Source organism: Phaseolus vulgaris, chromosome 9 (assembly GCF_000499845.2).
Source record: "Phaseolus vulgaris cultivar G19833 chromosome 9, P. vulgaris v2.0, whole genome shotgun sequence".
NCBI classification, from domain to species: Eukaryota; Viridiplantae; Streptophyta; class Magnoliopsida; order Fabales; family Fabaceae; genus Phaseolus; species Phaseolus vulgaris.
The window spans coordinates 11434983-11455610 of NC_023751.2; the positions used below are offsets into that span (position 1 = coordinate 11434983).

At 32.1% G+C, this 20628-nt stretch overlaps 2 protein-coding genes across 5 annotated transcripts; both read left to right on the plus strand.

Moving 5' to 3' along the window:
- Window positions 1-233: 233 nt before the first annotated feature.
- On the plus strand, window positions 234-8638 carry LOC137820203 (phosphatidate phosphatase PAH2-like). 3 transcript variants are annotated; one of them, XM_068624135.1, is made up of 12 exons: window positions 234-2021; window positions 2604-3381; window positions 3963-4276; window positions 4410-4483; window positions 5536-5620; window positions 5975-6061; window positions 6164-6236; window positions 7055-7098; window positions 7196-7324; window positions 7417-7515; window positions 7785-7924; window positions 8175-8638. In XM_068624135.1, the coding sequence occupies exons 1-11, from the start codon at window positions 1032-1034 to the stop codon at window positions 7839-7841; spliced, it is 2730 nt and encodes a 909-aa protein (XP_068480236.1). In that variant the 5' UTR covers window positions 234-1031; the 3' UTR covers window positions 7842-7924; window positions 8175-8638. The 3 variants fall into 3 exon arrangements, with proteins under 3 accessions (XP_068480236.1, XP_068480238.1, XP_068480237.1); XM_068624137.1 differs by having other exon boundaries at window positions 7255-7324; XM_068624136.1 differs by lacking the exon at window positions 7055-7098 and having other exon boundaries at window positions 7255-7324.
- A 7507-nt stretch (window positions 8639-16145) lies between these two features.
- LOC137820463 (protein TIC 22, chloroplastic) lies at window positions 16146-19925 on the plus strand. 2 transcript variants are annotated; one of them, XM_068624571.1, is made up of 8 exons: window positions 16146-16600; window positions 16673-16735; window positions 17366-17440; window positions 17659-17706; window positions 17999-18058; window positions 18184-18255; window positions 19333-19368; window positions 19465-19925. In XM_068624571.1, the coding sequence occupies exons 1-8, from the start codon at window positions 16268-16270 to the stop codon at window positions 19552-19554; spliced, it is 777 nt and encodes a 258-aa protein (XP_068480672.1). In that variant the 5' UTR covers window positions 16146-16267; the 3' UTR covers window positions 19555-19925. The 2 variants fall into 2 exon arrangements, with proteins under 2 accessions (XP_068480672.1, XP_068480673.1); XM_068624572.1 differs by having other exon boundaries at window positions 16206-16600; window positions 17999-18045.
- Window positions 19926-20628: the final 703 nt, after the last annotated feature.

Below are 20628 nucleotides of genomic sequence, written 5' to 3' on the forward strand. Positions count from 1 at the left end.
TGTTTTTATGATTGTGCGAGAAGAATAACCGGCGCAGCCATCCACAGAAAAGTTTGAGTTCTCTGTGGTCCCTTCCTTTACAAACAAAACAACAACCTAACATTACTGGGTTACTGTTCTTCATTACTCATCACATGACACATGTCACAATCATTGTCACACTACCACCTTTCACACTCCTCCTCCACACAACACAACCATATTAGGCATATCATTGCAAATTCACAAAAATAAAAAACCTTAATATTTATAATATACCACTTGTAGAGCATAGATACAATTATCTCCCAATCAAACTCAGATATTTTAATAAAATAATTACTCAAATTTTATTAAACTAGAGTTCATTAGATTTGTCATTTCTTAAATATTCTTAATCTTATCTCGATACCTATAACACATTTAAAATTTGGTCCATTTACATGTATAACACAATTTTAGATAAAAAATGGTTTTATATTGTGATGATTAATGGTAATTATCTTAAAATTAAGTTATCATGATTTGTGATTAAATTAGGTTGCTGACACTAGGAAGACAATAGCATGTGCGCGGAGGGTTTGTAGAAAGTTTTATGATAGAAAAGATGATTTAATTTGTGTGTGAGAATGGCGAGGATGAAGAAGCGTGAAGGAAGCAGCATGGATTAATGGATCGAACGGTGCGAAACAACCCACGAATCAGAAAGCGGGCCCCACGTTCCCCCACCAACGACCTCTCCTCCTCCCGCCGCGACACAGTCTTCCCCCATCGCAGAATTCAACCACTTCTCTGCTCCAGCTTACACGTTACACTGCACCCTCCGTTCACAGTTTTTGTTATTATTCTCCTCCCAAACCAAACGCAACATCCTTTCGTTCTCGCTTACAGAGAATTTTGCGATCTCCTCGGAATCCATCCTCATTGGTTATTATGATCGTAATTCAATCATCCAATCCAATCCAATCCGTGTGTTGTGTTGTTATTTCTGAGATTTGAGTGTTGCGAAATCGGGATTGGATTTATGATAAGGGGTGGAATAATCGGGGAGGATGCAAACGGTGGGGAGAATACTGAGTCAGGGCGTGTATACGGTTTCGGGCCCGTTTCATCCGTTCGGTGGCGCCGTCGATATTGTGGTGGTAGAACAGCAAGATGGAAGTTTCAAGTCCTCGCCCTGGTACGTTCGATTCGGCAAATTCCAGGGGGTTTTGAAGTCAAGGGAAAAGGTGATTGATATCTCTGTCAATGGGGTGCGTGCGGGTTTCCAAATGTATCTCGATCATAAGGGGGAAGCTTACTTTCTCAGGGAAACCGTTGCACAAGAAGAAGGCAATTTGATGTTTCCGTCTTCTTCGTCTCCTACTAGCGATGCTAAAAGTGATCACTCTCGCAGGTCCAGGAGTTGCGATTATGACGGTGGAGATGATGTGGCAAAGACTGGTTCTCGCCGTTCCAGAATACTTGGCTTTGTGTTTGGGAGGAGGTCTTTGAAGCAGAGAGCGGGTAATGGTGATGGGATTGGGAACAGGGTGGGTTCGTTGGAGCGTGCTGAGATTGCGGCTAACTTGTTAGACCTCAAGTGGTCCACTAATCTCTCCGGGGAACAAGGGCAAGAGGTTCTTGCTACCTCGTCTGGGGATGGTAACGTGGTCGTGAACGATGGTCAGTTGAAAGAGGGAGCTTGTCTTGGTCGTGAGTGTGACTTGAATGGGAAGGAAGTTGTGTATGATATTGCAGAGTCTGACGTGCAAGTTGCGTGCGTGAAGGTGAAGCTTGTGGAAAAGGAATTGAATGGAGAAGAAGTTTCTGGTGTGAGCACTGTTGATACATCGGGTGATAATAGTAATGATATTTCCAAAGAGGATGTTTCGGCTGATGGGGTTTGCCGTGAAACACCAGAGACTTCCAAGTTGGGCGTGTCTTGTTCTAGTGAACACGCTCAAGAGGTGGTGTACCTTGCTGGCGCAGCAGGATGTGAAGAAGTCCGCGTCCATGTCCATGATGAAGTCTTGCATCGTGCAACTGTACTGCTATCTGAGGTAAATTGGTAAATTCAAGGACAAGTAGTCTTCACCTATGGTTTTGGCTTGAGGAATTGGACAGAAATATATAGTACCTTAGCAATTGAGTTCTCCTATCAAAACTTGCAATAGAAAATATAGCACTGGTTACCAAGATGCAGATTTTAGTTACTTAGATGAGATGGATGGCTGCATTGAAGGTCAGAAGGAATGACTAGGATAAAATTTAACACTTGGCCCATTTTAATTGGAGAACAATAACATTAGTATTTATGATACTATATTTAAGTTTTGTCCAATAATAAATGATACTAAATTCTTTTATGGAATTTTTTATATGTCAACTGGAATAACTAAAGAGTCATTCTCAATCCTCAAAATACTTCTACTAATCCCCCTACTTACCATACACAGAAAGTATTGAAAAGATTTTATGTTAAGATATTAAATGCATTTACTTTTTCATTTAATTCTTTCTTTCATACAAAGAACTGGAAGGTTCTTGTAGAAGCATATAACACTGTAGCATTGGCCATAATTAAATCGAGCAAACATTTAATCTGTTTTGGTTAACACTCACACATTAAGGTTGTCCTTTAGGGTACACAAGCTGTGGAAGTTATTGAGAAAGCTGATCTTGGGATGCCGGTACTGGGGATCTCTGAGTTCCATTCCGGGGTTCAGCAAATAAATTGTATGGATTCTGGTGATATTATTTATAATGAGGTGGATATTGAAGAGCAATCAATATCTCCAAAACCTCAAACTTTTAGCATAGGACATTGTTCAGGTGAGAAAGTTGAGCCCAATTTACCTTCCAGCTACAGCATTCTGCATGACCAAGCCATAAGCGAGAATATAATGCACAAGGACGTCTCCAGCTCATTATCGACTCCTCTGGACTCTGTTGATGATTGTTTACCTAGAAAAGCATCAAGGAGATCACCATCACCAAGTTCAGAGGATCAAAATTTCCTTTTCACTGACCTTGATGAAATTGTAATCAATGATCGATCAGAGAGAACACACTTACCTGAACATTTAGATAAAGAAGATCGTGTTTCTTATGAGGATGACACTGAAAAGTTAACAGCAATATCCGGTCCTATAGCCATTCGTAGAAATGAAGCTGTTGGAGAGAAAGTTGGGCAACATTCGGGATCCTTGCCAAATCTTTCTTTTGGCAGTGACATTGTGGTCCAACATGATGTTCGTTGTCCTTTAAGTCAATCACTGGACTCAAGATCAAAATCCTTGCCATGTGAATTTCCTCGAAAAGATGATTTAGAATGTCAAAAACCGGATGAAGACAAAGGAAACCACCTAACACCCGAGGAGTCAGGTGCCAAGGATTATCATGATTCTGGGGAAATCAAAGGTACAACTCTGAAACTTCCCCTATGTAAGAAAGAGAACTTATATAAGTTGCCTTTCAACTAAACCGAAAACAATCCATGTCTTGAGATTATATTTCATCCTCTTTTAATAGTGCACTGAACATACTGTTTTTATGGAATGATAATTGTTAAACATTTTATAGCAACAAGTTATAATTTCACTCAAGATTAAAATGCGATTTTGTATTTTGAGCAATGTTTAGTTTGAGCAGACTTGTATTTATCTTAGCAAAAGGGAGGGTTTTGTCATTGTTGTAGCTTTGAAAATAAACATTAAGCTGTAACCTGTAGGTAGCCTGTAGGTAGTTACTATACTGGTTTATCATTTATGCAAACAACAGTCTCTGTAAACACTTCTTGTATGAAGGGATGGAATCTGACTGTATTTCTAAAGCATTCAATGCTGAATACCTGGTTGGTTAATAAATTTACTTCTCTGTACCCTGAGGGATTGGTTACCATTATTTTTTATGGGATTTAGGCATGGTATATTTTGAATGTTTATATATATTTGAACTGAAGGGCATGATACCAGCTTACCAAGTTGAGAAAAATCATACAGGAGATGATCTATCAACACACAACCCTTCCCCTGCTGGAAACTGGAGACTTTGGCCTTTCTCCTCGAAGAGAACAGGATCTAAAGATTCTATGTTGCCGCCTTCTCTAAGTGATGTCAAAACCACTACTGATGGTAATTGTCTAGAGAATACGATTAGCACAGCTATAAACAAAGATAAACCCAAACCCAATTTAAAAAAAATAAATGTTAGGGAAACAACTCCAACTTCTGAACAGGTAGCCTCCTTGAATCTGAAGGATGGGATGAATACTGTAACCTTCACTTTCTCTACAGCTGTGCTGGGGAATCAGCAGGTCAATAATCATGGTTTTCTATAATTTCATTTTAAGAAATTGACGCTTACTTCTCGTTTCCTTTTATGAAGGTTTCTTTAATTGAAATATCTTATTTACTGTTAATTTCTTATATTTCATATTTAACCGGCAGGTTGATGCTCGAATATATCTGTGGAAATGGAACACTCGCGTAGTGATCTCTGATGTAGATGGTACAATTACAAGGTGAGTATAGATATTTTTGGAAAAGACTTAAATATGCTTTTAATTTATTTAATGATTTTTTTGTAAAATAATTTGTTTTTAGTATCTTTAAAATTGAATATGATTGTCTTTTATTTTAAGTATCATCTGACACTCCTTATCTTTTTATTCTTAGTATTATGTCACACGCGTTATCTATTTATTATATGTTTGAACGAAAAATCAATTGATCATACTAAATAGTATTTACTGATATTGTAATATAATGTTAACGAATAATATCCTTAAAAAAATTAAATGCGTAATATATGTTATTTAATATCCGACGCTCAAGATACTACACCACCCTCATTCCCTTAACCTACTTGATAATTGCCTATCCATCTTCAATTTGTGTCTCTGCCAGCTCATTATTCCTCTAATTCCATTTCTATTCCTTCTATGTAGACTCTGCGTACTTTAGCCCCTTGCGGTAATTGCTGGACTATCGGTCCATTAGAGCCCAAATTCGGGTTCTAACAGTGTACTTAATATTGGTTGAACCAGTATACATAGATTTATTTACCTTGTCCTTAGACTCGTTCCCTTACATGTCGAGCTTTTAATTTAAAAACTTGTTCAAGGGAATGTTTCTAATGGTTTTAAAATACATAGATTTGATTTCTAAATTAAATAACGCGTGTCTAAGTAGATAAAGATCCTTGTTTGGTCCGTTATAGTCATGATTACTTATTCTAAAGTTGGAAGGTATAATTAGTTTCACAATTATCGTTAGACCTTCAAAGTTTACGGATTGTAACAATATCTTGGCCATTTTTTAGATGATAAGGATGGGTTAGTATATTTAAGAGAAATTGGTTTTTATTGGAATGCCAAGTACATTATGAGTAGTACATATGGAAGTAAAACAAGATGAACAGCAGAAAACAAAAGAGAAATTGTTTGAATGGCTAGGACTTTCAGCATCCTGATAAGCTTTTCTGCGTCTTCTGCTTCTCTTCTGTTGTTATTTTCGAAAGATATAACCCTATAGTTTGTCAATTGTAATTTCTCTCTTGTTTCATGTCATACAGGTCGGATGTTCTTGGTCAATTCATGCCTTTGGTTGGTATTGACTGGTCACAGACAGGTGTGGCACATTTATTCTCGGCTATTAAGGTTTGTTTATCTTGGCCATGTGGTTATTTAGGTGTTTTGAATTGAGACTGCTACAATGTGATATAATGTGGTTATATCCTCTGAATATAGTGATTATACATAATTACGTATGGGCAATTTTTGCGTGGGTAATTAGGTATGCTCAAAACTAATAATTGGTTGTTTTATCTGTTGAAGCCACGAAATTGCTTACTTGTATTTTAAAAGTTTTATTAATTCTAATATGATCAATTTTCTGAGGAGTTTAATGATGGGAAGTGTAACTTGCCCTGCCCATAACAACTATCTTTCGATCTCGTTTCACCTTGTTTGGTGTCTCTCATGGTCTTTTCCTTGTCAATTTCACATATACAGGAGAATGGTTACCAACTTCTTTTTCTCAGTGCTCGTTCAATTTCTCAGGCCTACCTTACACGGCAATTCCTTGTTAATCTTAAACAGGTGATGTATAAATATAGCAATCATTTTCCAATCCACATGGACAACAAAATTTGGAAGGAGAGAAATTCATGTACATTTTCATATTTATTGTATTAATTGCAGGATGGAAAAGTCTTACCAGATGGTCCTGTTGTTATTTCTCCTGATGGACTTTTTCCCTCTCTATATCGGGAAGGTAACATCTCTTTCGTCTCTGCTGCTTCTTATTGTTCCCTTTCTTCCAAGTGGTACAACTATTTTGTTTGTTTGTTCCGGGGGTGGGGGGTTTAGGGACTACTTTGATACAATTTAATTTTAAAAAACTTCCTTTATTACATGAATGTTGATTGTCTTTGACGATACTTGAACTTAGATTTCACAGGCAGAACAGCATAAGGAAACAATGTTATTAAGCTTGTTGAAAAAAGTTGTTTTTTAACAATCTAACACTTCACTGGGTCTTCTGTTAATTTCCCATCAAAACGTACTGATTAAACCTAATGTAGAGAATGTAGTGCAAATAAATAAAAAATTCTTGTTTAATGTCTTTTTGAAGTGGTAAGCTGAAATTGAAGTAATTTTAGCTAGCGAACTATCGCATTCGGCAAAGCCGGAAATGGAAATTTGGAGGCTGGACTCTCTTGTGCGCTGCTTTTTCCTTAAATAATAGACCTTTGATTGATAGGGTTATGATATTGTATTGTACTAGGAACCTCTTCGAATAGTATTAATGGGGAAAATTGAATAGAACGACAACATTTTTCTGTGGCATGAGTCTGATTTTTTATTATAGATCGTGTAAGAAACCACCATGTAGAGAGGTGTGACCAATATATTTAGGATCCTTTTATGAGTTTTGAAGTTTTCTTATAACTCATTGGCCAATTAATTTGATGAATGAATGAGTATAAGGATTCATCAAAGTTCAAGGCTGCGTGTGAAATGTTCGGGCCTTGCCAATATAATTCTGGTCTAAGACAATCATTTTCTTTTCTTTTCTTTTTCTCTTTCCAGTTATTAGGAGGGTTCCCCACGAATTCAAAATTGCATGCTTAGAGGTTAGTTTCGCACAACCACATATTAACATACTTCAATATATTTCAACCTTGTCATTCGCAATGTTATTAAAGTCAATTTGAATTTTTATGTCATCAGGTCATCAAGGATCTTTTTCCTTCTGATTGCAATCCTTTCTATGCTGGTTTTGGTAATAGGGATACGGATGAAATCAGCTACCTTAAGGTTGGAATTCCCTTGGGAAAAATCTTCATAATTAATCCCAGGGTAAATAATTCCATCTTATTTTTAAATCTTAAATATTTACTAGAAGTTAATTTTCAAAGTTTGTCAAAGTTTTCTTATTTTTAATTTAACAGGGAGAGGTTGTTGTAAACCGTCGCGTTGACGCAAAATCATATGCTTCTCTGCATGCTCTCGTGAATGGGATTTTCCCCCCTCCGAACTCTTCTGAACAGGTTTAATCTTGAAGAAGCTTTATCTTTTTTATTTCTTGTTCATAATGTCAGTCTTGGGGATTGGTATTGTGGTCAATATTTGAAATTCAATGCAAAGCATGTTGAGTGGGAGAGAGCTGGGATGGATCTTTTTATATTTGCCTGCTGTGTGATTTAAATCTGTTACATTTTGTGCTTTGAATGTAAGTTTCGTTCTATTAAGGATTTCTTTGAAAAGCTGCATATTGTAAATTGCCTTTGCCCATCTTTTTGCTGAACCTTGTTTGCAGGAGGACTTTAATTCATGGAATTTTTGGAAGCTACCCCCTCCTGATATAGATATTTGAAAGGTCCCCCATGGGTTTTTTGGCTCAATTATGATGGTCTGATACGGATGGGCGCAGGCTGTGCTGCTCCAAGAATTATACGGGTAAATTTATCAGCTCTACATAAGTACTCTGACTCTAGGATTAGGTTTTAGTAATTAGATACTTGATATATTTTGCGTATGTTTTTTGGCTCATTTATTCAATAATTCCCCTTGAACTGAAGTATTGAAGATATTATTAATGTGACTAATTTTATTGTGTGCATGTATGTTTATTGTGGTGTATGTTTTCACCATTCCATGTGTTCAATGTGCATGCTACTTCATTGTGTTAGTTTTTTTGCTAATACAGGTTATATATATGTGTCTGAGCCCAACAAGAACCACCTTATTCTGTTGTTCTGAATTGATTGGTTGGAACTCATAATTTGGTGGATGGAATTCTTATGAAAAAGCAGAATGGAACATCTTCCCTGTTTGATGCTGCGAGATCAAATCCATTTTTGTCATTGGTTAGTTATGATATTTAGCCATGACCACTGAAGTCATGAAAACCCACAACTGATATCATTTATTGATTATAGATAGATTAGTGCATAGTTAAGTCCTTTTAATTTTATTGCATAACTTGCATATGTAACTATGTACTTGAGTTATGCCCTCTTCAGCTTTATTATTCTAACATATAGAAAAAGTTTACGTTTGTTTTCCTTCGTCATTGTTTTTCCTTTTCCAAAAGGATAGATTAGCAGTCTAACAGTACATACACTTATTTGACACCTCTCATTTCTCTTCGTGCCAGATCAGATTTCATCACATTATTACTTCTCTTGTATTTCTTTTTCTCTAAAAGGTGTAGATTTAGCATTGGATGCTCACCAAACATTATTCCTTAAGTTTATGTTTCAGTCTTCTACTCGTGTAAGTTTTCCCAATTTAGTGCAACTTCCTTTATAAAATGTTTTTATATGTTTGGGACACTTATATATCACACAATTATTTCACACACTCTTTACTTTTCTCTCTTATCATTTACCATATCTATACTCTCTCTTTTTTTTTCCTTCTTTCTCGTTTTATCTTAAGATGCCAACTATTTTCATTCATCTTTATCCTGAAATTAAAGATGGGCTCACAAGGGCAAGAAATCAGATATTAGATAGTTTATGTTTTTATGTTACCAGAAAAGTAAAGATGGATTCAAAAGTCTATTAAAAAAATAATTTTGAATCCTGCTTATTAGATCAATAATATTGAATGTTTGTAAGTTTTTAATAGTTACGTAATAATATATTTATTTATAAAAAAAATACTTATATAATAAAATTTATGTAATTATGTTATTTTATATTTATTACTAAACATTTTTAATTTAATAAATTGGTTTTTTTAATTCAAATATAAACTACACTCATTATTAACTTAGTTTTATCGAACTAAATTGTAAAGTTGATGGCTTGGCATAACAATAAATTTTTAAAAATATAATCTTAGAATAAGTTAGATAAACTATTTTTTTTTAATTTAATGGTATAATTTCCATTTTAGTTTTCTAAGGTGATGATGATTCACTCTAAGTTGTACTCTTTTTTTTTCAAATAAATTAGTTATAATATCGATCAACTCTAATAATAAATCTCTCCTTATTTTTTCGATTACCAACAAAATTTTATTGATTAATTCATATATTATTAATGTTAGTGATAAATGCCCGATAAATATAATTCAAAATTAATTAATTATAGGTAGCATAAAACTATGATAAAGAAATAAAAAGATAATAAAAATAAACAAATAAAACATTCAATGAACATATAAGTTAGATAATAATAAAAAATACATTAAAAAATAAAAATAAATAGTTATTATTACAAAATTATAAATAAATAAAAAATCGAAAATATATTAATGAAAAATAATTAATATAAATTATATAACAGATCATGTATATATCAAACAAATAAGAAAACATAAAATAAATTATTTTAAATGATATATATATATATATAATTGAAAAATTACAAAAGTAAATAAAAAGTTAAACTAATCTACAATGTATAACAATTAATCTCATGAATTGATACATCAGAGATGGGTGATGTCAAGGGAGGATCCGGAATAGATTTCAATTATTCAGTTAAAGTTATTATATATGGTTCTATTACAACATTTCCAACTCACTTTCATTTTACTTCTTTTTTTTCTACTTATATGTGTAACAAATATTTGTAGCTTTCTTAATAATTATTTTTTTGCAAAACACGTATTTAGACATTTTAGGATATTAAAAGTAAATAGTTGTAGATTTCGTATTTCTCTTCATTCTTGTGTAACTAGTTAATTATCACTTCTAAATACATAGCAAATGTTTTTAAAAATAATAAAAGAAAAAGAAAAATGAAATGAACTTTTTTGACAAAATAAAAATAATTTATTCACAAAGTTAAAAAAAAAATTAGATAAATTTATATTTAAACAAGTGTCTTCATGAACAATCAAATAAATAAATAAAATAAGCTTCTACAAGATTTTCTTAAAAATCTTGTTGTAAAACAAAAAAAAAATATCTTTGAAGTGCTTATTGAAAAACTTATCCAAACAAATTATTTATGTATAAACTAAATTTATTTTGTAGATGAGATCATTTAATTTTTTTTCTTGTTTGTTTTCTCTTGAAACTATTTTGGAGAAGCCTGTACAATTCCATAAAATATTAACCATTATTTACTATAAGGAAAATATAAAAAGAATTTATACATAAACTAACTAAAAATTGAACCAAATTGCATTGGAAACATTTGTAATAGTATATATAACAGGGGATATTGGGCACCTATATATAATTAACTATAAAGACATAGGAAGGTATATTCAATCTATTAATTTGCCTCCTTTGTGGAACAATAGAAAATCAATGATCATATTTTAAGAAATTAAAAGGAAGGATCTGTATGATCTAAATTCTAGAATGTACAGAATTTCCCCTTCTTTTGCTAGTACAGTGTATATATGCATAAACACAACCTGTAGTGTTATTGTATAGATTTGGATTATTTTTTATCCAAATTAAGGAATATGGTTGGCTGTACATTGCTTTTTAAGTCTTTATCTCTCTCTTTTGTTAATTGGCATATTCATAAGCACAGATGGTGATCTGATAATTTATATTCTCTTTTTGCAAGTTGGAAATATATAATACAAACATAAAATTATTCATCTTCATCCTTCATATGTGTAGATCCTAGATTTATGATCCTATCTAGGAACCATGTATTAACATCACATTTTTTATCAAGAGTTTTATTACGAAGTGAACTTTAACCCTAACTCAATCCCATAAAATCGATTTATGGGATGAGGTTTGCACCCATTTATATGCAATGAAATATTTTTATCTCTAGTTGATATGGGATCTCCAACACAACCCTCACGTCGAGAGTGACCGCTCGTGCGTGGGACAACATATTATGAGTAGTCTGATAACGACCCGATAGCGGATGACACGATAGGTCCAACAAACACTTGATATGATAAGTTTTAAATGACTCTAATACCATATTATAAAATAGAACAAAAATGAACAAAATAATAAAAGGAGACAAATGATATGAGAATGAATATCTTTAATCTTATTCTCTTGAGATCAAAACAAATAGTTTGAATATATACAAGCGGTACACTCTCATTTTTCATTTTAGGTCTAGCTAAAGAGAGAAATAACGAATCAAATAAATACTAAAATCATAACGACAAAATAAAAGTGATTCATCTCTACGAAGAGAAACAACTAATAATTAGAAAAAATTAATATTAACATCGTTACTTATCCATTTCCTTTAATAAGTTGTTAGTGACATATGTTAGAAGTTTTATTCCCAACAAAGTCAGATTTGGCATGACATAATATAAAAGTAGTTGTGTTCCAACCTGGGATTGTATTTTAAGCTGCAAAAAGTTAAATCCAAAGTACATTATATTGCACTTTTTTTCCCCACTTTACCTTTTATTAAGGTTATCTTTTTACATATGCAATTTCTGTAACTCAAGGCCATCCCAGTGCAGATTCCATCTGTCTGTAGCTTATACCTAATTCATGTTAAATGTATTCTTTCGTTTTCAAATAAAAAAATTAAAAGAGAAAAATCACTCTCTTAATACGCAAGTTCTAAAAATTAAAAATCATATACTATATATATAATTTCATACAAACAAAAATAATACAAAATAAAAGTCGAGTAATCAAAACGTAATTTCTATTTTAATACAAAAATCATGAAAGTACGAATTCTTATTTTGAAATCATATTTCTTAAGCATAATTTACCTTTTTAATAGTTTTATTAAAAAAAATCATTTTAGTAAATTTGAAAATAAAATTACACAAATCCTAATAATTCACGATATAATGCCTAAGATTTTGTTATATATTGGAGTATATTTTGGAGGTATAAGAGTGGTATATCAGTCCATGGAGGATCAAATCAATCACGATTTATTTCATATACAAATAAGTTTTTTTAATTTAACTAAAAATAAGTGAGTTATGATAAGATAATATTTGTTTAAAATAATTAATAAAAAATATTTTTTTAAATAATGTAATAAATGTTATTGATTTTATACGCAAATTAACATAAATTATCAATCATAAGAAAATTTATTTATTATTTTTTATGAGAAATCTTATGATTTTGTTTTGATAGTTATTTGAGTAATTTTATATAGAAATTATAAAGTGGATCGGATTTGGTGGACTGATCCGACCACCAACCAATTATTATTTAGGTAGAGCAGGACAAGTTAGTCTCTCAATCTATTTTTTTATATTTTTAAAGAGAAATTTTATGTTCTAGGAATTAAGATGGATGATGATAATATTATATATAAAATTTTATTTATATTAATTTTTTTAAAAATCATTTGATTTATTAAAGTATTATTGATGCTTACTTTATTTTTTTGGCATTAAATTTTTTTATTAAAAAATTAAAGTTTGATTCAATTTTATTATTCATCCTTTGTATTTGTGTTGTCTAAAAAAGGATATATGCAACCAAATAATTAGATCTAAAAAAAATTAAAAAAATTGCAAAACAATTTCGACTCGTATAACTTAGAGGAACCAACTCAATCCATCTCGTTTTTAACAAGCAAATGATGGATTAGGAAAAAAAAATTGGATTAATTGTTTTACAACTCCTAACTTTATTGAATACAAAAATTTATTGAATACAAAAATAGAAAAAACTATTTTGATACCTTATATTTTCTCTTACATCTATTTAATGATTATATATAATAATAAAATATTAAATTAAGTTATTTAATTAAAATATAAATTAAATTACGAAATAAAAATTAATAAAATTAATTATTCAATGAGACTATAAATTTTGAAAAGTGTCGATGTATCATGTTCGTACACAAATAATTACATGGTCGTGACGTTCTAGGCAACGTACAAGAGTTGAAAGGTACATTGTTAAATTTCTGCATAGCTTTCTCTTAAACTTCCATCAACTTTTTCAGTCAGATACAGATTTTTTTTTTATTTCTTTTATACTTCTGAAGTTTCTAAAAAAAAATGGTTTTAGACAACACTCAAATTGTCACTGTAATTGTATTTGGAGTGTTAAAAAATCACAATAGCATTTATTACATTTGTCCTTTCAGTGTAATATGCTATTGTCATTTGCGCATATATTAAAAAATGTTAGCCATTTTCATTTTCATTTTCACTAATAATAATAATAATGAGGTTTGAGGTATAAAAATAGAGTTATCTTTAAAGGGAAGTAATAGATATATTTTAAAGGGAAGTAATAGATATATTGTGGAGGTTTTTGCGAAATTAAAGATTTGGTCTTGAGTTTCATTCAAGTAACCGTCTGTGTTTTTTTTTCTTTTTTGATTGGTGTATAAACTCGATGGTTTGCCTATCTTATAAGATATTTACTTGGTATGTCAGATAACTTTCTTTGATTTAACTTATAAGTGTTTTGTATATAAGAGAATATGTCTACGACGAGTGATTAAGGTTCTCATTTTGATAATCAATCATAAAGTAGTTCATATTTATTAATTTTTTATTATCATAAAAAAATATTATTTTCCTTTTCTATTTTCTTAATATTAATAAAAATATAAAAACTAAGAATAAAGGTATATTAAAGGGAAAACAATGAGATTCACATGCATGTGATAAGAAGAGACACAGAAGAGAAGAAGGGGAAAACTAGCGAGTGATCTTAACATTGAAATGCTTGTCTGCAAACTGCACAAGGTTTCTGAACTCCTTCTCATCGATGAAACCGTCGTTGTTGGCGTCTGCGGACTTAAAGGCCTGGCCACTGCTCCACGACGCAAAGAGCCCTGCGGTGAGGCGCACGGCACGACGGAGTTCGGCTTTGCTGATTCTTCCGTCTCCATTTGTGTCAAATGCCGTCGTCAACCACCGTCTAAACTGCTCCAACGTCATCACACGCTTTCCATCACTCGACACATTACGCTCTATGAACGCCATAGTATGTTGATGTTAATTATGTGTATGTCGTTATCACCTTTGAAGCTTGGGTTGGGTATTTATAGTGCCACACATTTGCTTTCGTATTCTATTGTTTATGATTATTTAGGAATACATAAGGAATAAGGCATGTATCCAATGTATCCCTCTGTAAAGATAATCATCATGATTCTAGTTGGATTAATTATTCACTTCAATTAAACACTGCTTTTACTCTTTGTTTAATTAATAATAACGTCTTTATTCTCTCTTAATGCAACTTGCCATTCATTATAGAATGTCTTTCAAGAGGATTTTAAATATTTTATTAAAAGGCCATTTTGTGGGCTTTAAAGCTTTGTTGCGTTTAAAGGCGAAAGAACGTGTTATTATGCAAACACTAAAATAATACTTGTATCAAAATACGTATACAATATTACATTTCCACTTTATAACTTGTCCATATACCATGCACGCCAAAACTCATCTCTCTTCGATCAACCTTCCTCATTTTGTATCAAAAATCTACACCCCAACACATGCCTTAAACGTTTTTATTGTTTTTTATAACTTCACTTCATTTTAATTTTATTATGGTTGTTATATGAAAACCACCATCAACACACTCGCACGTTATTTTAAATATATGTTTTTATTATTAATAAAATTTATTGAAAAAAATATTATTCTGAGTTTCTATTTTTAATTAATTTAATTAATAATAATGAATGAATTGGGAAAAAAATTATGTTAAAAGTGTATTTATTACCTACGCGCCTCATTTATTATATCATATATGTTTTCTCAATCATATATCTCCATACTCCTATGCAAATAATTGAGAGAAAACTTTAACTTAAAATTAATCTTAATTAATAAACTGTTGTATATTGTTCCTTACTCAGACAATCATCTATACTTCTTGAGGATCTACAACAAATTTTAGTTTCCGGTGGAAGGTCATCATATATTTTTTATATAATGATTGAAACATTTTTTAAATAATTAATTTTAATTTAATTTATTTTTAGTCGATAAAAAATCTACACTTGTTTATTCTGAAAAAAATAAAATAAAAGAAACGCTTGGTGATGCAATCTAAGTTTAGCTCTTTTTGTAATGAGTTATGATATTTCGATATTTGTTCCACCTTATATTCACAATAAAATATTAATATTTATAATAAAAATTAATATGTAAAGTGTTAAAATAATTTTTAAAATTAAAAAAATATAATTTTTTATAAATAATTAAAATATTAATATTTATTGGATTGTATATTGGAAAATGTGTAAAAAAAACATTTTTGTTTATTAATAGTTAACAAGATAGGGACATGGGAGCGAAAGTAAGATTGAAAAGGAAACACAAATGAGTTTGGGAGGAAGGTGTATGTGGGGTGACTTGAATTTTTTAATTTGGGATATATATCTTCAAACTTTTACTAATATTTCATTTAATAATTTAATTTATATTTTAATTCAATACTTTATTAATATATAGAGTTGGTAAATGGAAGTAAAAAAGTGGTTTGTTAAAATATTTTTTTCTTTTAATTTATTTTTTTAATATATATATTGATTATCTCAAGTTATATCTCTCAAATTATTAAATAGTTAAAAATAACTTTGTATCACAATATAAAAAGAGTAGTGAGAGAGTGAACATAACAAGAAAGGGGGTGAAAAAAAGAGTTGGTCTGCATAATCCCTGGCCCATGGACAATTAATGTCCCTTTTGTATTTTTCTAACAGACAAGTAACGGTAAAATTGTGATTAGTGATGGGTTAAATATAGAATTGGGGCAAAAGTGAAGCAGTATACAGTGATGGGCCGAAATTATTAACGGATTAATGCGTAGTTAAGGTAGTTAAGATAAGAAAGAAATGGGATATTTATGGTTATGTACTAAAGGCGAAGGGATCGAGTGAAGGGAAGGCTAAGATGGAGTCCCGCGGACACTCAAACCCGCTTCTGTCGTTTTCCAGCTTCATCCATCAACACTGCGTCCGTGTCGGGGCCGACCTTGCCACTCGTTTGGATGACACGAGGCGAGCCCTAGCTCAAGCTCATCACAATCTTCTATCCCCCAAACATGCCCTCGCCGCCACTGCCACATTGGGTTCCCATCACGTCGCCAAGTCCCTCGTCGGCACCTCTGTTTACACCGTCAGCAATTCCAACAATGAGTTCGTTCTTATCTCCGACGCCGACGGAGCCAAGTCCATTGGATTGCTCTGCTTTCGCCAAGAGGATGCCCAAGCCTTCCTCGCTCAGGTTTCTTCCTTCCAATTTCTCTTGTTTTTCTCCTCTTAATTGCATTCTCCTAATTCGTTACTCACTGTTTAGGTTCGATCGAGGAGCAGAGAACTTCGAAGCAAGGCTAGGGTTGTTCCAATTACTCTCGACCAGGTGTTTTTCAATTTCTCAACTGTCTCGTCGTAATGCTGCTTTTCTGAAACGATAAATAAATGTTAATGCGGATTTCTTAACTATGCTCTGCCTTTTAGTTAATGCTGTTTGAAATTGAATCGATGCCTGGATGTTTCTCTGTTACTACTATTACTGTATGATATTGTATTGTGTCGTCAAAAATAACATATATTGGCAACAATACTTTGATTCTTAGATGATTATTTGACAATGTGGACCTCTATACTTTACCCGACCTATCCATGTTTGACATTCAATAGAGATGTGGATTGACTTCTATCATATTGAAAGCCACGTAGGAATTAAGTAATCTATTATAATATGGACAATTTTTTTTGAAAAAAGTTGAATTCCTATTTAACTTTGAGGCTCAATATAAGTGAGACAATCCGAAATTAAATCACCCTTTGAATTCTTACTGACATGGTTATGTGACTTTTAGCATTTATACAATGACCATGTCACTTATTAGATTTAGAAACTTTTTGCAACTATGAATCTTATTGTACACATTTGACCTTTACTATCAACGAGGGAGGATATGCTACTGACTGCAAAATCGTAATGTTTATCGTGTACATTTCATGTATGACTACTCTCGTGCAACAGGTATACATGTTGAAGGTAGAAGGCATTGCATTTCGATTCTTGCCTGATCCAGTTCAAATAAAAAATGCTTTGGAGGTTAGCATCTACAATTTTTGCATGGCCATTTCAGTTCAATGGCAATGACAATAATGGGTGAAAAAAATGCTTTGATCAAGTTAGCTGAAGTGTGGGAAATAGTTCTATTCTATGACATTAATTTAAACTAAATTATACATAAACATGTAGCATGTATGTTAGTGAACCATAGGGCTCCTAGATTATGTTGAATGTAACTTCCATTTCATGTTTATCAGCTGAAACCAGCCAATAAGGGAGGCTTTGATGGAGTTCCTGTTTTTCAGGTGTGTTCTCCTTTCTTTTTTTTGTTGTCAACTTTAGATGGTTTGTTGTTGGAACTCGCAAAAATGGTTTTAGCTTGTCTTTTCATCTATACATTATTTAACAGTATACTTCAGTTCACTTTTTTCTCACTGAAATATTTGTCAACTAACTAACTGCAACTGTTGTGTAGAATACATATAAATATTAGAGACTGGCTGATAACTTTAAACCATTTCATTATTTTAGTAATTCCTTGCTTCTGTGGTAAATTGATACTGTTGTTGACTAATAACCATAAATGCTTGCTTACAGTCTGAGCTTTTGGTTGTGAAGAAGAAGAACAAGCGTTACTGCCCTGTGTATTTCTCTAAAGTTTGTCTCATTCGTTGATCTTATTGCCATTTCACATTCACTATCTAGCATCATTAGTTATTTTCATTTTGCTTCATAATATATAATTATATAGTATTTTATCATTTTTCTGGTTAAATGGACAGGAGGATATTGAGCAGGAACTGTCCAAAGTTGCCAGGACATCTAGAGTACCTGGTGCTTCTCAGCATATAGTGGTATAGTATCCTCCATCCTTACCCTTGTTACTTGGAAGCATCTTTTAAAGTATTCTGTTTAAATTCTTATACTTTTGAATTGCAATGTATTGGTCAAAGTTGCTCGCTAGCTTGTTAATCTTTTTAATTATCACAAGCAGTGGCATATTTTGTTAAACCCTCAAAAGGCTAATTTTATGTTGCAAGTGTTTTGTGAAAAACTTACCTTGAGTCTAGAATAAATATTAACTTATAACTTCCTGTATGATCAACATGAGAACTTGCTGAATATTTGGTTGAATCATAGTGGTCTGTGTCCTATGTTTTCCTGATAACCATGACATCAATTTCTTTTAAGGAAATGATTAAGGTAAGAGATCCTTGTGTTATTTAAATTTTGCTTTGAATCGAAATGGGCTAGGAAACAATTATGCCGATGGAATAATTAGTTTTAGCCCTTTAAATGATTTACGTTTTGCGAATTCCTTTTTCAATCTTTATTGTAAACAAAACATCTTTCAATGGATGGTTTCAATGTAAAAATAGCAATCTAAGGGTTTGTTTGATTGAAGATAATATTTTTTTTATATTCATTTATAATTACAATAATGGTCGTGTTTTTAACTGTATTCCTTGCTTGGAAAATATTTGTATAGGAAATGGTGAAAGCTTTGGGGGATAGATTGAAGATTTGTTTTCACCATTTTTTGTATTAATCTTTGAAAGCAGGAAACAAATTAAAAACAAAACTATCATTTTTTGTAATTCTTACTGAAAATAAGAAATGAAGACACAGAATTTTTCCAAACCAAACAAAGCATGATCATGTGTAAACTCTTGTAATCTGTCTTCCATCAAAACGGGTTAAGGGGAAAGGAAGAAACTTGTGTTTTTTTAAATAAACTGGATTTAGATTTTTGTGTGTTGAATAACCACATGGTTCCTGTCTGCTAATATCAATCCTGATATTCTGTTCGATATCTTGTGTTGTTTAAATAATACAACAACTTGCATTCTACAGTGAATTTGTTTTCTTAATCTATCATTTGTAATATATTTGAAACTTGTGTTTCTCTCTTTATTTTTATAAATTAACAGGTTGGTAGCTTGGAAGATGTATTGAAAAAAATGGAGGTAGTTAAGTTACCTCTCTGCTTACAAGTTCTGTAGCTTATAAGCTTGGCAGTAGTTTGCATTCTGATAAATTCTCTCTCTCTCTCTCTTAAACAGATGAGTGAAAGAAGTACAGGATGGGAGGATTTGATTTTTATTCCGCCAGGAAAAAGTCACTCTCAACACATACAAGAAATTACTGAATGATTCCCAGGTTGCAAACTTAAGCCAACCATAATTTCATGTGTTTTCCTTGAGAAAATTGGATGTTATTTGTTGTGGCAATTTAGTCGGCTGGTGAGATGCCAGGACCTCTGCCTTCAAGTTATTATTCCTTCCTGTCTTCTCAATAGAAATTCCTTCTGATGCGAATGCTGCATTAAGATTCTTAGTGGATGTAATGTAAGGAAAATGTGAATGTGAGAGGACATAAAGGCTAACGTACATTTCAGTTATGAGGTCATTCTACTGTAGTTGAGCATGCTGTGTGAAGGGTGTTCTTACTCATACATGTACAGATCGGAAATAGCTGTAATGCTTTTCATTTAATTCTATTTTTATTAGTTCAGGGAAGAAAATGGTCGTCATTTACATTCAATATCCGATCTGTTTTTGGATAAGAGAAGAGATCTAGATTTTTTTTTGGTGGAAATTAAGGAGGACTAACAAGATTCATCACATTTCAAGCACGGTTCATAATGGGATTGGTTCACCACCTGAAGCGAGTGTGGTTGACCACTCTTCATTTCATTGTATGATTGAAATATGGAGCACCCCATTGGTCTCACATATATTGGCCCCACTTTTATTTGATCTGATCATTCTTGGACGTGGGCACATAAATGTGATAGATTAACAGCTACTGGGATGTAGCCCTGCAAAACTTCCCCGGTAATCATTTTTGGTGATTTATGATGTGCGCACGCATAACCTGCAAACATTTGTTTATATCAATTCTGAACAAGCTAAAAGTTTTCTCATTTGATATATATTATAAACTATAAAGAATTGGTGGAGACTCGCAATTGATGAACAAAGAATAGCAATCTCTCTTTGCATGTAAGAGAGTGACGTATCAACCAAATAGTTGGCGAGCCTTGTCCTTACACGTTACAGTTGAGTATTTTCCAGTGCTAATGGACTTAAGAATTTTACTTCTCTACCCCTGCGCTTCTTAACTGATCTAAGCTACTGATAGCCAGTGGTATATGGGTAATTTCAAATTTTGCTGTCTAGAAATTCAGTTGACCATTGGCTGTGATATAAGTAAGCCGTTTTGTT

Bases quoted from the DNA above. Each gene is read 5' to 3' on its own strand.
- LOC137820203 (XM_068624135.1), top strand. From the start codon at position 1,032: ATGCAAACGGTGGGGAGAATACTGAGTCAGGGCGTGTATACGGTTTCG. The intron at 3,382-3,962 runs GTACAACTCTGA...AAAATCATACAG, and splicing joins TGATTCTGGGGAAATCAAAG to GAGATGATCTATCAACACAC. The intron at 4,277-4,409 runs GTCAATAATCAT...TTTAACCGGCAG, and splicing joins CTGTGCTGGGGAATCAGCAG to GTTGATGCTCGAATATATCT.
- LOC137820463 (XM_068624571.1), top strand. From the start codon at position 16,268: ATGGAGTCCCGCGGACACTCAAACCCGCTTCTGTCGTTTTCCAGCTTC. The intron at 16,736-17,365 runs GTGTTTTTCAAT...CTCGTGCAACAG, and splicing joins TTCCAATTACTCTCGACCAG to GTATACATGTTGAAGGTAGA. The intron at 19,369-19,464 runs GTAGTTAAGTTA...TCTCTTAAACAG, and splicing joins ATGTATTGAAAAAAATGGAG to ATGAGTGAAAGAAGTACAGG.